At 45.6% G+C, this 17,201-nt stretch overlaps 1 protein-coding gene across 1 annotated transcript in view; it reads right to left on the bottom strand.

The window, feature by feature from the left end:
• LOC137424881 (transcription factor E3) overlaps nt 1-10,457 on the bottom strand; it is a 64,991-nt gene extending 54,534 nt beyond the window's left edge. The window contains exon 1 of the mRNA XM_078769098.1: nt 10,219-10,457. Coding sequence (XP_078625224.1) covers nt 10,219-10,404 — 186 coding nt within the window. The 5' untranslated portion in view covers nt 10,405-10,457. The remainder of the gene's footprint in view (nt 1-10,218) is intronic.
• Between the last annotated feature and the right edge of the window lie 6,744 nt (nt 10,458-17,201).

The raw sequence follows: 17,201 nt of genomic DNA, 5'->3' as shown, positions 1-17,201 counted from the left end.
GCAACATCTGAAACACTATCAACTGCTCTCCCTACCTCCCCCTCTCATCCTTCATCTTACCCTACTCCTCCCCTCCCCTGTCCTGTACCCGATGCTCCCCCTCTCTCTTCATTAACGGTATGGACCTCAAACATCCGGGGCCTTCGCTCAAACCTGACTGATCTCTCCATACAGGTTGCTTCTGACAATCCAGACTTGATCTGCTTAACAGAGACTTTCCTCCTTCAAGATGTCTCTGATTCCTTAATATCTCTTCCTGGTTACTCCCTCCTCCGGTATGATAGACCTGAGCCTCGGCCTGGTGGTGGGGTGGCTATCTTTGTCAAAAACTCTCTTCCTCACTCTCCTTGCACTGCTCTCTTTCCTCCTCACCCGCAGGAGTACCTCTGGTTACGGCTTCCTCTCCGCTCCCACCTTTTGTTCATATGTGTTCTGTACCGTCCCCCAAACAGTGATGACTCCATCTACATTTCAATGTCTGACAACATGGACCAACTTCTATCCACTCATCCCAACTCTCTCTTCCTCATATGTGGTGACTTCAACTGTCATCATGCCACCTGGTTGGGTGTGGGTTCCTCTCTCACTAGTCATGGCACCTCAGCAAAGGACTTCTGTGACTCACTGGGATTGACACAATCTGTCAATTTCCCGACCCGGATCTCAGCCAATGGAGTATCTTCTCTTCTAGACTTGGTTATGACAAACTTCCCTGCTAATGTCTGCTGCTCTTCTTCTGCTCCAATCGGTTCTTCTGATCATGTGCTTGTCAAAGTGGACATCTCTCTGGCCATTCTCAGAGAGCCTCCTCAGCGTCGACGAGTCTGGCATTTCACTCAGGCCGACTGGGACGGTCTTCAAGCAGCCATCAATCGTCTGGATTGGTCTCCCATCTCCACTGCCTCTGACATCAATTCTTCCTGGGAATTCTTCCAAAGCAAACTGATCTCTCTCATGCACAGATTTATCCCATCTCGCCTTCAATTGTCTTACCCTTCCTCCCGTCCATGGTACACTGAATCTTGTGGTGAGGCAGTTGCCCTGAAACAACTTGCCTTTGCCTCTTGGAAGGCTAATCCAACTGAAGGAAATCTCAGTTCCTTCCACCAAGCTCGGAACAAGTGTGTGTCTACCCTCAGGAGTGCCAGGAAGCACTATCTCTCCTCACTCAAGAATGAACTCTCAAACCTGTCTCCTTCCTCCAAATCCTGGTGGCGTCTGGTCAAATCCGTTTCTGGTGTTTGTTCCCCCTCCATCCCCTCCCTTACCTCAAATGGCCACACAGTTGACATCGCACGTGACAAAGCCGAATGCCTCAACTCTGTGTTCGCCTCGAAATCCTTAGTCCCAAACCCATCTCTCTCTGTTCCCACCTTTCCCAGTCGAACCCAACTGCTCCTGGACTCTGTGTCCTTCTCTCCTGACAAGGTGGAGGAGTTTTTGTCAAACCTCGACTCTGATTCTGCAACTGGACCAGACGGCATCAGCCCACGGGTCTTAAAATCCTGCTCTGCCGCTCTATCTCACCCTCTCTCTGTTCTTTTCACCCTATCTTTTGCTCAAGGTCATCTGCCAGCATCCTGGAAATCAGCTAACATTACCGCTTTACACAAAAAAGGTGCAAAAACAGATCCTTGCAACTACAGACCAATCAGCCTGCTCCCAATTATCAGCAAAGTCATGGAATCCATCATTGCTTCGGATATGAAATCTTTCCTCTTCTCCAATGGCTTGATCTCTGATCATCAATTTGGTTTCAGACCAGGTCACTCTACTCTGGACATGCTGCTTCTGCTGTCTCAACAATGGATGGAGGTCCTCAATGCCAAACAGGAAATCAGAGCTGTCTCCCTTGACATATCAAGGGCCTTTGATACGGTCTGGCACCCAGCTCTGCTCACCAAACTCTCCTCCTATGGTATCCATGGAAATCTCCATGCATGGCTTGCGGACTTCCTCTCTGGTCGTAGTCAACGTGTGGCCCTGAATGGATTTCTCTCATCTCCCCTTCCTGTTCAGGCTGGAGTTCCCCAAGGAAGTGTGCTGGGCCCTGTGCTTTTTCTGGTCTTTATCAATGATCTCTCTGACTCTCTGGAAAATCCTCTCTATCTCTTTGCTGATGACTCCACTCTCTGCCGCTCCATTCCTCTTCCCTCAGATCGGCAGTCTGCAGCCTCCTCACTCTCTGAAGACCTGGACAAAATCACAGACTGGTCAAACAAGTGGAACATGTCTTTCAATCCTGCCAAATCTCACTCTCTTACTATGTCTCTCCGAAAATATCGACTGGACAACCCTCCCATCTACTTTCTCAACAATCCTCTCCAAGAAGTTCTGTCACTCAAGCTTTTGGGTCTCACTATCTGCCATGATCTTTCTTGGGAAAACCACATTTCCAAGCTGGCCTCCAAAGCCAGTCGCCGACTGGGCATCCTCCGTCGTGCGAAGTCCTTCCTCGGCACACCTGAGCTCCTCACCACTTACAAGGCTTTCATCCGCAGCTCAATGGAATACTGTTCTCCCCTATGGGCTGGTGCTCCTGCCTCACACCTGGCTCGGCTTCACGCTGTTGAATCCAAAGCTTTCAAAATCATTGGAATCTCCCGCGATGAAGCTATCTCTGAGGGCCTTTCACTCACTCACCGCAGGCAGGTAGGTGGTCTTTCTGTCTTCTACCGACTCCTCTCCGGCCTTGCTCCCCCAGCTCTCTCTGTGCTCTGTCCCCCAAATATTCCTACAGGTCGCACAAGATCTGCCAGCAACCCTCTGATGGTTAAACTGCCGAAATCTCGGCTCTCTGCTCACCTTCACTCTTTCATTCCTCTTTTCTCCCGCCTGTGGAACAAACTCCCACACTCCCTTCAATCCCTCTCCTCCCTCCAGGTCTTTAAAACAGCTGTTCACCACCATCTCTTATCTTCCCCCATCCATAACCTTGATCTTTTCTACCCCCACTAATTCACCCCAGATCCACCTTGTTTGAAATTCCAACTTATTTCCTGGAAATCCTGGCAGTGTCCATATGTTTATACCTCTCCCACCTCCCCCCCTTCACATGCCTCCCCCCCTTCACATGCCTCCCCCCCTTCGCATGCCTCCCCCCCTTCACATGCCTCCCCCCCAAAGCCCTCTCCCTCCCACAGATCTCTCGATGTCTCCATGTCTCTCGGTCCCTGCTCTCAAATGATGTGTTTGTGTCCTTCCCCCTCTCTCCCCATCTTGTCTACCGCTCCCGATGTTATTTGTTTTATGTGTCTGTTTGTCTTTCTGTGTGATTAATGTTCGCTCTTTCACGAGCCTCGATCTTGTATACAAAAAAAAAAAAAAAAAAAAAAAAAAAAAAAAAAAGGTGGAAAAGTTTCTGTCAACCCTCGACTCTGATTCTGCAACTGGACCTGACGGCATCAGCCCACGGGTCTTAAAATCCTGTTCTTCTGCTCTTTCACTCCCTCTCTCTGTTCTCTTCACCCTCTCTTTTGCTCAAGGTCAACTGCCATCTGCTTGGAAATCAGCCAACATCACCGCTTTGCACAAAAAAGGTGCAAAAACAGATCCTAGCAACTACAGACCAATCAGCCTTCTCCCAATTATCAGCAAAGTCATGGAATCCATCATTGCTTCGGATATGAAATCTTTCCTCTTCTCCAATGGCTTGATCTCTGATCATCAATTTGGTTTCAGACCAGGTCACTCTACTCTGGACATGCTGCTTCTGCTGTCTCAACAATGGATGGAGGTCCTCAATGCCAAACAGGAAATTAGAGCTGTCTCCCTCGACATATCACGTGCCTTCGATACGGTCTGGCACCCCGCTTTGCTCACCAAACTCTCCTCCTTTGGTATCCATGGAAATCTCCATGCATGGCTGGCGGACTTTCCTCTCTAGTCGTAGTCAACATGTGGCCCTGAATGGGTTTCTCTCATCTCCTCTTCCTGTTCAGGCTGGAGTTCCCCAAGGCAGTGTTCTGGGCCTTGTGCTTTTTCTGGTCTTCATCAATGATCTGGGCTTCAAGCTCTCCACGGCATCGAAGTTTGAGTGTTTTCCCATTCTTGTCTTTGTCAAATTTCCACTGGTTATTTTGCTGTATACGTGTTATTGTGTGTTTCTAGTTGGTGTTGGTTTGTGGTTCGTGCAAACTTGTGTGTAATTAATCGTTTTCTGGGTCGTACCTCGTGCGCGGCCTGGTGACTTGGGGCTTCCCTCCCCCCGTCGGTGTTTTGTCGGTTTGGGTTATTTCCTTCGCTGTATTGCTTGTTTCTTTTATTTTGTTTTCTCCCCCTCACCTCACCTCCCTAGACAAATAATTCTATATTGATTCTTTCTCTCCTCCCGGACACGTGCTTGTTCGCTCTCCTCCTCATCTCGGCTTGTGCCCCGCCCCCTGTATCTCGTTTTTCTTCCGCCTCTGCTCCTTCTTTCTCAAATCCACGTTCTCGCTTGGTGACTTTTCCCGGATTGTTTTTCATGGTTTTCATGGTTCTGTTTGGAATATGTTTAAACCACAGCCGTGATGCTGACGCCGCCGCCCCCCCCCCCCCCACCCCCCCAGAATTTCCATGTTTTAAACGTTTCCCAGTGTGTACCCTGGTCAGAATAGGTACACCGTATCCCTGCGTGTCGTAAAAGACGACTAAGAGGGTTGGCGCCAGGAAGAGCATCCGGCCATAAAAACATTGCCTCAAAAAGAGAACCATGACAATTACAAGTACATATGGGCAGGGTGCAGCCCGAAGTGGAGATCGGTTTATGAGGTTTGGGACATGGAATGTAGGGACAATGACAGGGAGATCAGGAGAAGTGGTGGAAGTATTGGTCAGAAGAAGAGTGGACATATGTTGTGTGCAAGAGACGAGATGGAAGGGAAGTGGTGTGAGAATGGTGAAGGGTAGGCAGGGACAGAAATACAAGTTTGTGTGGCAAGGGTGCCCGGAGGGCGTGAATGGTGTTGGTGTCCTGTTTTCTGAGGAGTTTGTAGACAGTGTGGTGAGTGTGACTAGAGTGAGTGATAGGTTGATGATGGTGAAAATGATGATTGGAAAGCTCTTGGTGAACGTCATCTCGGGATATGCTCCGCAGGTTGGTCGAAGCGATGAAGAGAAGGACAAGTTCTGGTGTGCGATAGAGAAACTGATGGAAAACGTGAAAGATGAGGAAGTTGTTGTGGTGGGAGGAGACCTGAATGGACATGTGGGAAGGAGTATGGATGGTTTTGAGGGAGTTCATGGGGGTTACGGATATGGTGTGAGAAATGGAGAAGGTGAAAGGATTTTGGAGTTTGCTGATGGAGCTGATTTGTTGATTTGTAATACTCAGTTCCAGAAAGAGGATAATAAGCTTGTTACATACATGTCAGATGGGTCGACGACAACCGTTGACTACCTGATGGTGCGTAGGCGAGATAGGGGGCACCTCCGGGACACAAAGGTGATCCCGGGGGAGGAGGCTGTTTCACAGCACCACTTGGTTGTCTGCGACATAAGGGTGAAAGGTGCGAGGAGAGCTCGGCGGGTGAAGTACCAACCGAGAATGAAGGTGTGGAGGTTGAAAGAGGTGACAGTAAGGGAGGCATTAAAAGAGAGGCTGAGTAGGGTAGAGGATGATGTGGTTGAGCTTGAAAGTGGTTGGATGTCAATGAAAGCTAGTCTGTTGGGAGCCGTTGGTGAGGTATGTGGATGGACAAAAGGACCACCGAGGCACTCGGAAACATGGTGGTGGGATGTTGAAGTTGGAAAGAGGATTGACGAGAAGAGGAAGAAGTTCAAGGAGTGGCAGAAGGCGAAGGGTACGGGAGCAGAAACAGCAGAGCATGAAAGTTATAAGGCAGCCAGGAAGGCTGCAAAGAAAGAGGTAGCAAAGGCGCAGGAGGCATGTAGGAAAATGTTTGGAGAACGCTTGGATTCGGAAGAGGGTCAGAAAGCAGTATTCAGGATTGCAAAGCACATAGCGAAAGAGAGGTGTGATGTGATGGGGGTGAGTTGCTTGAAGGATGAAGTGGGACAAATCGTTGTCAACCCATATGGAATTAAAGGAAGATGGACAAGATATATGGAAATGCTGTTGAATACAGAGAATGAATGGGATGGCAACATAGAGAGTAACCTAGTTTTAGGACCAGCAGAGAAGATAACTGAGAAGGAAGTTGAGGAAGCGATAAAAGCAATGAAGAGTGGAAAAGCGGGAGGGCCGACGGGAGTTGTGGGAGATATGTTGAAGGCAGCAGGAAGTTGGGGTGTGAAGAGAATGACAGAGATCTGTAATCTGGTGGTGAAAGAAGGCCGCATTCCAGTGGATTGGGAACCGAGTACCCTCATCCCTCTATACAAGGGGAAAGGTGGCCCTCTGGAGTGTGGCTCGTACCGAGCGATAAAGTTATTGGAGCATGGAATGAAGGTATTGGAAAGGGTGTTGGAGAGGAGGATAAGGAAGAAAGTGAAGATCGACGAAATGCAGTTTGGATTTATGCCAGGAAGAGGAACGACAGATGCGCTTTTCATTGTGAGGCAGTTGCAGGAGAAGTACATGGAGAAGAGGAAGAAGTTGTTTTTTGGGTTTGTTGATCTGGAGAAAGCATTCGATAGGGTTCCACGCAAAGTATTGACATGGGCATTGAGGAAGTTAGGAGTGGAGGAATGGTTGATCAGAGTAGTGATGGCAATGTACAAAAGAGCGCGCACAGCTGTAAGGACGAAGGACGGGAACAGTGGCGAGTTTGAGGTGAAGGTGGGAGTGCATCAGGGGTCGGTACTAAATCCACTACTATTTGTAGCTGTGATGGAGGTGCTGGCTCAGAACATAAAGGAGGGTTTACCGTGGGAGTTGTTGTATGCAGATGATCTGGTGTTGATTGCGGAAAGTATGGATGGACTGAAGGAAAAGATGAACAAGTGGAAGGAATGTATGTATGGAGACAAAAGGTCTGAAGGTGAATATCGGAAAGACGAAGGTGATGGCAAGTGGTAAAGCATGTGGTGAGGTAGAAAGAACAGGGAAGTGGCCGTGTGCTGTGTGCAGTAAGGGTGTCGGAGTGAACTCCATTCAATGTACAATGTGCGCTGAGTGGGTTCATCAAAAATGTAGTGGTCTGAGAGGGTCATTTACCAGTGTGGCAGCTACATTCAAATGTAAGGTGTGCACAGAGGGAGCTGCAGATGGAGGAAATGTTGAGTTGGATCTTGGAGATGGCGTGAAGCTGGAAGGTGTGAAAACATTTTGCTACCTCGGAGACATGCTGAATGGAGAAGGTGGATCAGACTCGGCAACGGTTGCTCGAGTGAGATGTGCATGGAAGAAGTTTCGGGAACTGAGTGGCGTGCTGATGAGGAGGAGAGTGTCGCTGAAGCTGAAGGGAAAGGTGTATGCTGCATGTGTGAGAAGTGTTATGATTTATGGGAGCGAGATATGGGTAATGAACGTAGAGCAGCAACGAAGGCTGGAAAGGGTGGAAATGCGAATGGTTCGATGGATGTGCGGAGTATCGTTGAGAGAGAGGAAGACAAATGATGAATTGCGAAAGATGATGGGAATATTGCCTGTGATTGATGCTGTGAAGAGGAACAGGTTGAGATGGTTTGGTCACGTGTTGAGGAAGGATGAAAATGACTGGTTGAGAAGAGTGATGGAAGTTAATATAGAAGGAAGTAGAGGACGGGGAAGACCGAGAAAGACTTGGCTAAAGATGGTGGAAGAAGAAATGCGGGCAAGGGGGTTAACAAGGAGAGATGCAGAAAATAAGGCAAAATGGAGAAGATTGTCATGGGGACCGCAAGGCTAACCCCCGCTCTAGCAGGGAAAATGGCCTTAAAATGCATGTTGTTGTGTGTTGTTGTATCAATGATCTCTCTGACTCTCTTGAAAATCCTCTCTATCTCTTTGCTGATGACTCCACTCTCTGCCGCTCCATTCCTCATCCCTCAGATCGGCAGTCTGCAGCCTCCTCACTCTCTGCAGACCTGGACAAAATCACAGACTGGGCAAACAAGTGGAACATGTCTTTCAATCCTGACAAATCTCACACTCTTACCATGTCTCTCCGAAAAGACTGACTGGAAAACCCTCCCATCTACTTTCTCAACAATCCTCTCCAAGAAGTTCTGTCACTCAAGCTTTTGGGTCTCACTATCTGCCATGATCTTTCCTGGGAAAACCACATTTCCAAGCTGGCCTCCAAAGCCAGTCGCCGACTGGGCATCCTCCGTCGTGCGAAGTCCTTTCTTAGCAGACCTGAGCTCCTCACCACATACAACGCTTTCATCCGCAGCTCAATGGAATACTGCTCTCCCCTCTGGGCTGATGCTCCTGCCTCACACCTAGCTCGTCTTCACGCTGTTGAAACCAAAGCATTCAGAATCATTGGAATCTCCCGCGATGACGCTATCTCCGAGGGCCTTTCACTTACTCACCGCAGGCAGGTTGGTGGTCTTTCCGTCTTCTACCGACTCCTCTCTGGCCTTGCTCCCCCAGCTCTCTCTGGGCTCTGTCCCCCAAATATTCCTACAGGTCGCACAAGATCTGCCTGCAACCCTCTTATGGTTAAACTGCCAAAATCAAGACTCTCTGCTCACCTTCACTCCTTCATTCCTCTTTTCTCCCGCCTCTGGAACAAACTCCCTCACTCTCTTCAATCCCACTCCTCCCTCCAGGTCTTTAAAACGGCTGTTCACCACCATCTCTTATCTTCCCCAATCCAAAACCTTGATCTTTTCTACCCCCGCTAATTTCACCCCAAATCCACTTTTTGAGGTGCCAACTTCTTTCCTGGAAGTTCTTAGTGTCCTTGCGTTTTATACCTATCCTGCCCCCCTCCACCCCCCGGGCCCTCTCCCTCCCACACATCTCCCGATGTCCCTGCTCTCAAATGTTGTGTTTGTGTGCTTCCTCCCCTTCTCCCCATCTTGTCGACCGCTCCCCTTTTTATATACTTTTTTGCTTGTTTGTTTGATTTGTTTGTTTGATAAATGTTAGCTCTTTCACGAGCCTCGACTCTGTATACAAAAAAAAAAAAACTTCAAAAAGAAATCTTGTTGAACATGAATGATAAAAAAAATGCCAGGCCTTTCTTGCATGAAATTAAGCTATGAATAGGATCAATACATCCACACTTCATACACAGTTTTGTCACACTTGCATAGCAAAGAAAATTGCTGCAACCTCAGATATTTTGATCCATAAAAACAAAATGGATTTTCCAAAGCAATTTATCTCTTACAATGAGGGGAAATGTAAAATTGGATGAGGATCATATCCACAAGTTCTCTTTTATTAGAGATCGTTTTCTCTTTTTGGATCGATGGGACTTCAAACACAATTTGAAAAAATAGCTCGACATTGCACTGCACTGCAAATCATTACTCCAGTGCATCAACCTGCGGCAATCATTAGGTCATCTCATCTCGATTCTCCAAGAGATAAACTTATAAAATTGGTCTTGATGTCCGGATGTCTGTCCGTCCGGTAGTCCGTCCGTCCATCCATCCATCCGTTAACTTTTTGATATGTTTGCTACTCCTCCCTTATCACCTGGCTGATTGTTATAAAACCTGACACATGAATAAAAGACAGTATCCCGCACAATCACTCGAGCTTCGATTTTTCATCATGAGGGCTCCCAGGGGGTATTAACTCCAAAACTTCGGATCCATCTCGTCCCTTATTTAACAACTGATTACTCTGAAACCTGAAACAGCCCTTCTATTCGATGGTCCGCAGAATCTTTCAGTCTTACATTTTTCGTTTTCCTATTTTTTGAATCCGGATCATTTGGGATCCCAGTGGGGGTGTGGGGGGAGAGGTCACCCCCTGAAACTTCAGATCCCCACCTGTGCCTTATTTAACAACTGATTACTCTGAAACCCGATACAGACCTTCTACTATGATGGTCCGCAGGATCACTCAATATTCGATTTTTCGATTTTGGATCAGGGATCTCCCAGGTGGGTGGTGGGGGGGGGGGGGGTTCCCCCAAATTATCAGAGATCTGAACTACAACCTCAAGAGATGACTTTCAGCCCACTCAGGGGGCTACTTTTTTAATTACTGTAGCAAACTGATATTCTAAGGTCCTGTGTTATACATAAAAAAAACAACAACAAATTAAACGTTGAATAAGGCAGCAGATATGTTATGCCATCACTTTTGTTGGGCAAAAGGAATTACAACACATAGGTAGTCATTCATCAGAAGAATCACACTATTGGTGCTTCATGCCCAATCTCACTGACCTTAAACACACGAATGGGTACTTGGGCACTGGGAAGTGCAGCAGGCAGCTGCACTTGGATAGCCGAGCTTGGCTGGGTGTGCTGTTGAATGCTTGTAGTGGCAGCAATAACTTGATCCCTACGTCGCTCTTCATCTTGCAGTTGCTGCCGCATGAGCTCTTGTTTCAGTTGCACACGGGAAGCCATTACTGCAAGAACCAAAAAGCTCAATACCTGTTGAGGAGAGAAAAGAAGAGTGCAACTGAAGAAGATTCAAAGAACATCAAAAATATATGTTCATTCTTGTCAAAAACTTTGTAATTTTTAGACTCTCCAGGGAGCTAAGATGTCAAAAACGTATTGTAACCCTTTAACCTTTTGGGTAATATCCATAAGTATTGTTGCATTTGTAGGGGGTAGGCAATGATTACCTTAGAACCAGGTAGAATGTATAGATTAGTGGGCTCCGATTGTCGTGAAGAAGAAGAACCACCTCATGTAATAAGTATGGACTTTGTATTAAACTGGACTGTCGGGTTAAGTTTGTATCTTCGACCCCATTACGAAGAGTGGGGTATGTTAATTAGCTCAGGGATTATGGGTAATTATCCCTTGTACATTGTTACCTCTGTAATGTATTTCCTATGTCCCTTTTGGCATCACACCGTAGACACAGCCAAGCCACGCAATCGCCCGCATTTAAACTCACTAATTAAAAAGCTACCCGGAAGTCATGCATCAAGCCCTGCCGCTGACAACCCTGACTTTGGAAGCATGCGGGACGAAAGAAATGTGAGGCCACGCCCAGAAGGGCAGTGATTGTTCGGGGTTTTGATTGATGCGGAGGACTGGTAAGAAGCACATGCTGATTGGTGGAGCACGACAGATGACGTCAGAGCAGCAGGTACAAAGTAGTTGGAGCAGCGGACATTTTGCCCTTCTTGTTCTGAATGCTATAGCGAATGGTCGTGATTGCTCCTCTCCTTCTTGGTTGTGGGTCTGGCAGTAACGGTTGTGTGCCGGCATCTTCTCCTCGTTCCCCTGTTCGTCTGGACATTGAGAGCAAACGTTCCCTCTTGCGCCTCTCGTTCCAAAAGCGACAGTGGACGGTTGTGCTTCGCTCTCTGCACGGGGAGGCTTCATGGCGAGCAGCCCTGTTCCGGCATCGGGCTGGTGGTCATGAGGCGGAAGAGCCGCGGACGGAGAGCTGCAGTTTTCCCCAAGCAAGAACGACGAGCTGCACGACAACTCCTGTTCATTTCGCGTGTGTGGCCCAGTGTGAGGAGACGCACAGGGAGGCCTGCTTCGTGCCAATGAGCGTGTTTCATGCGCAAAGATGCCAAGGCCTCAGACGATCTTTTGACGATTCCTGGCGAGACGCAACGATCGAGTGAGATAAGTGCAATTAAAGCCACACACGTTTATTTTATATATCATTATATTTCCCTTTGTCTGTGTACTGGATCTGTGTGCGGGGACATTCCATTTAGGATTTTATTTACCGGGCATTATTTTGTATTACCGGCATTTATTTTAATAAAGCCGGTATTTTTGGACATTTTAATTTTGTGTCGTTTGAGTTATTTTTTGCAGGTTTGAGGACTGCCGGTGGGATCCGTGAAGGTAAGGCTCCGGTTCTCCCCCTCCCTCTCGCTTACGCATGCGTATTCTTCACCATTTGAACTGAACGCCTTGGAGTAACAGCTCGTTTGGTCATCCGTGCTACCTTAAGGTGTTCACCAAGGGTAGTCACGCGACAGTATTTTACAGTATAGAAAATGAATATGAACTGTTCTTTTGTAATAAAACAAATGTATGAGAATGTCAAAAACCTTTGGAAAATGTGTTTTCAAATCCAATTGATCATTCACGTACTTTCGGTACATCAGGCAACATTCTCAAGGCTGCATATTGGTCAATTTCCTCGTGCCCGATTGAGTTTGCTTAAAATATATGAACTCAAAGATACAACATACAACAAAACTGTACAAATACGCCAACTGTGACATACGGCAACCGACCCATTTGTTTCCAAGACAAAAATTGTCAAGCAAGAAGCTGGTTCAAAAAATACAAAAAAGATATCTTTAAATGTTAAGAGGAAGAGGGAGTGAAAACCTCACAGTTGACAGATTGCAGAGTCTGGCCTTTCATCCAAAGCCCTCACGTATATGCTCCACAACAAAGCAATATCGAGTCATCTTTCTGTTCCCCACATTGCCTGTTTTCTTTAATTACATGAATCTCAATTTCATTGCAAGATCTTTTCGGTATCGAGTTAAAACAATGGTCGTAGCACAATGGTGAAAACTATATGTCCATGGTAGTCTTGGCCTGAATGTTAGGAATCTCTCTGACATCACTTGACATATGTACATTCTCTCCCACCGAAGTCTAGCACATGCACTCGCCCCTATTTGCTTATTTATTATCCAATCAAGCCGTATGACGTATGGAGCTTCTAACAAACCCTCGCCACTCAGACCCACCGTCTGATTTCAATCCACGCATGACCTTCAGCTCTTTCATTTCCTTCTCAACGGTGTGTCAGCAGGTCTCTCTTGGCCGTCCAATCCTTCTCTTCCCATCATGTCATGTGCCCAGCACATTGCTCTTTTGGTATTTTGTATCGTCCATGCATACATGTCCGATCCATCCCCACCTCCTAATTACGACATTTTTCCTCCCTGAAAATTTTTCCACCTCATTCTTACTAGCCACGTCTGACAAGAAGATTCTCATGATTTTCTTATGGCTGATGGGTTTTTTTTGGTGCTTTTCCAAGATTCACATACAAATTGTAGCATTGACCTCATGTTGCTGTCAACAATCCTCAGCTTGGTTTCAGTGTTGCATTTTTGGATTTCCAAACTTCCCTGGTAACCCTCACTTTTTGTATCCATTGTAGTACATCTGCATCTCCACTCTTGTTTTAGTAACCATAGATCCCAGATAGGTAAACTTGTCAAACTCTCGAATTGGTGAATTGGTACACATGATGTTGTTGTTGTCATCACTTGTGGCAAGCTTTCTGTTTTGGCTAGGTTTATTTTTAGTCCCACTTGCCATGCATACTCCTGTAGCCTCTTTACTTTCTCCTGCATACTGTGTAAATACTGTGACACAATCAAATCGAAGACCAAATACTGCATTGGAGTCTGCAGAAGGAACCTGAATAAGCAAATCACAGAGATGGAGTCATCAGGAGGAACCTGGATAGGATTGGGGTTTCAGCCACTACTCCACAACCCTCAAACCCAACCACAAGGTAGATGTCATCTGCAAAAATGAGATCCACCAGCTGTTCATTTTGGTTCCTCCTCTGTTCAGTTGTCTTTTGCAGCCATAAAAAGTATCAGAGACAACGTGCAACCTCGTCTCACCCCTGCAGTAACCTCAAATTCAGATGACAACTGATTTCTGCAAATTACACTGCATTTGTATCGATTGTAGGTATGCCTTATCATCCATAAAAGTTCACCTGCTGGTCCATACAGTCTCAGTATCTTCACCACTGCCTCTCTATTCACACTGTCGAACACCTTTTCAAAGTCATTGAATGATAGGTAACGGTTTGCATTCCATCGTTCTATTATCGTTCTCAGTGTGAAGATCTGATTCCTGCATCCTCAAGATCTTCTGAACACAGCTCGTTCTTTCCTGATGGTAACATCAACAGCCTTTTGCATTCTGTTAAGCATTATCTTGCAAAGTATTTTGCTGGCAATGCAAAGTAGGGTCACTCCTCTCCAGTTCTCATGTTAAGTTATGTCTTATTCCTTTGGTAGTTTTATTATTGAAGCACATTTTGACGAATCAAGTACATTTCCCTGCTTCCATATCTCCTTTATTAGACTGCGTAGGCCATAGGGTACACGTTGACGCTTCTAAACTGCATTTATACTGCTATGCACTGAAGTTATCGCTCCTGGTGCTTTTCGGTTCTTCAAACTTTTGATAGCATCCCGTTCTTCAGACTGCTTCATTGATCAGTCCTTACCTGTCTTCTTCATTCACAAACTGGCCTGCATTACATCCCTCTATTAAAAACTTCCTTAAAGTGTTCTACCCACATTTCCATTTGCTCCCTCTCTCAAGTAAGTATATTTCCTTGTTTGGTTATTACTGGTTTATCTCCCCTCCCTTTATGTCTGAAGTCGGCTGCCGATAATTTTGGTAACTTAACATCCACCCAAGGGATGGCAACTTTAGATTGAACCGACTGCAAAATACCAATCAGAGTTTGTGGTTGGGTTGAGAATCCAATCCAGACCAGACGGCTCAAAGGTAAGTGCACTACCTCTGCACCATCTTGTCTATAATTCTCTCGTGGATGCATATTGAAGCAAGAATAAATGTCGAGTTGGGTCTGCTGGTTGCATCTTCACTAAAGCGTGGCTGTACCGGGTACCCTGTACATTTGGTGAGGAATTCGTACTTTGGCCTGCGCAACAGAGTGCAATGGTGTACTTTCTTTTATTTTAAATGCACTGTGACATATTTTAAGCTACACCACCAAATGCTAATGGTTGTTAAAGTTCCCATGGTGCTTTTTAAAAAAGGGACACCGTGTGAAGTGTGAAGCACCAGTGACAGTCATTTTCTGTGTGTCTGTGAAAAGCCAATCACGCCCAAACTACTAGGCTAATTTGTCACCAAACATGACACAAAGACCAAATTGGACCCTCCTGTTGAACATGGGCTACTTGGTTTTCGTATGACCATAGCTAATGATGATATTGCTAAATGAAATGCCAAATTCATTCTTTATTTATTTATCGTGGTAATATGTACATTGTTACCTCCGCCACCGAAGGTGGGCAGAGGTTGTGTTTTCACCCCTGTCTGTTTGTCTGGAAACAAGATATCTCAAAGATTTGAGGACGGATTTGGACGAAATGTGATGGACAGGTTAGGTGTGTGACAAGGACAAAATGAATCGATTTTGGTGAAGATCTGGATCTGGCTACTATAATTTAAGTGACTTCACCATTGAGAGATGGGGCCAAAAAACAATATATAGCACAATATCTTAAAAAGTTGTGGACGGATTCAGACAAAACAAGGTGGATGAGTTGATTAGGTGACAAGAACAAGCCGTTTTTATTTTGGTTCAGGCCCGGATCCAGATCGGGCCTATCAGTGGGACACAAAATGTCAACTATTCAGCCTGGCGGAGGTATGCGCTCTATCGTGTGCCATCCTAGTTTTATGTATGCTCGTGTGTAAATAGAGTACCTCCAATGCAGAGGCCGTTTGATTCACAAAATTGCACTCGTCTTTACCAATTTGTGTTCCTCACTCCAACTCAATGCTTCTCCATGACATGTTCATGTCCTAAGTTATCCTCTCCAACATTTGCAGTACCAGGTCTCTCAATATGCAACTTCGCGCATCATGGTGAGGTGTTTCATCGACAGCTTTCTCCAATCTCTGATAGAAACTGGCCTTACCTCTTCACTAGCATAATTTGTTGGTGCATAACACTAGATAATGGTCAGTTTTGCAGAGAACCTTGCCTTGACGACTCATAAATTGGCTGCCATTACATCAACGACTTCAACTCCTTGTTAAAGAATCAGTGCTACTCTATCGTCTTCACACCATCTTCTCTACATCAATGTAGGACTGTTTCTGAATCTGCCACTTCTGTCTGGGCATGGCCCTCCCATCTGACTGCTCAGACAACGTGAGCTACTGTTTGTACTGCTCGAGAAAAGGGAAAGACCATTTGATCCACCTCATAATTCCCCTCCCGGCACTCTTGATACTCGTAGTGCTCTATAACATGGATGCACCATGTAAATTCTGGGCAGAGGAGATGGAAAAAAGGAAAGAGTTACAGAAGTAAACGAGAGAGCATGGGAGCAGAAAAAAAAGGCAAAGATTAGAGGTGGAGGTGGAGGTGGAGGGGGGATACATAGACAAGACACTGTCCTTCAGGATAGAGGGGAGACTAGGAGTTTACTATAGTGGGGTGAGGAAGGACAATTGGGTGAAGGTCAAATAAACTTTATGACAAGTTCATGCCTGATAAAACCCACACCAATAAGAATCAAAACATCTCAATACATCGAAACAGCACAAAATGCACACTAAGTCCTCAAATCATACCCATCCAATCCCAAAACTGCCGAAAACATTCTGCCGACGTCTCTGTACTCCTACCCTTCTTGCTTCTAGGTACCTATCAAATTATATTTTAAACCTCGAGACTGCCCCTACTGCTAACACCTTTCCAAGATCAGTCCATACATTAATAATGTGTGTGATACCCAGGCTGCCTTGCTTCAGTCGTGGCTTCACTATTTTGACTTTCAAACTATGCCCTCTGTTCCGGTATTCAATAAAGTATCCAACTTCGATTTTTGTTTTCCTGCATCCTACAAGACTAGCCATTCATAGCTCTCTTTTATGTGTGAACAATCAATGCAACAAGAAACACACCTGTCAGTCATGACATGAGTCATTTGTCTGCAATGACTATGAATGTATGTGTGCATGTGTGTGTATATATATATATATAGATATATATATATATATATATATATATATATATATATATATATATATATATATATATATATATATATATATAGATATATATATATATATATACGTATATATATATAGATATATATATATATATATACGTATATATATATAGATATATATATATATATATACGTATATATATATATATATATATATATATATATATATATATACAGTGGTACCTCGGCTTACGAGTGCCCCAACGTACGAGTTTTTCGGGATACGAGCCGTCGCTCGGGCGGTTTGTTGCTTTGGGATACGAGCCGAGATCCGATGTACGAGCTCAAAAAATTTATTTTTTTGAATTTTCCGGTTGTGGCTTCCGGTTCCGGTCACGCGGTTATCTTGCCGTGAAAGCATCTCTGCTTGGATATAAAACACGCAATCGTCGAAATACATGAGCGAGGAATCTCCTTGCTCCAGCCGGTGACGTCATCGGCGGGGATCCC

The sequence above is a fragment of the Myxine glutinosa genome, unplaced genomic scaffold (assembly GCF_964187855.1).
Source record: "Myxine glutinosa unplaced genomic scaffold, kmMyxGlut1.1 SCAFFOLD_1154, whole genome shotgun sequence".
NCBI lineage: Eukaryota > Metazoa > Chordata > Myxini > Myxiniformes > Myxinidae > Myxine > Myxine glutinosa.
Note: the sequence above shows the minus strand (reverse complement) of the source record. Positions and strands in the feature narration are given on the sequence as shown.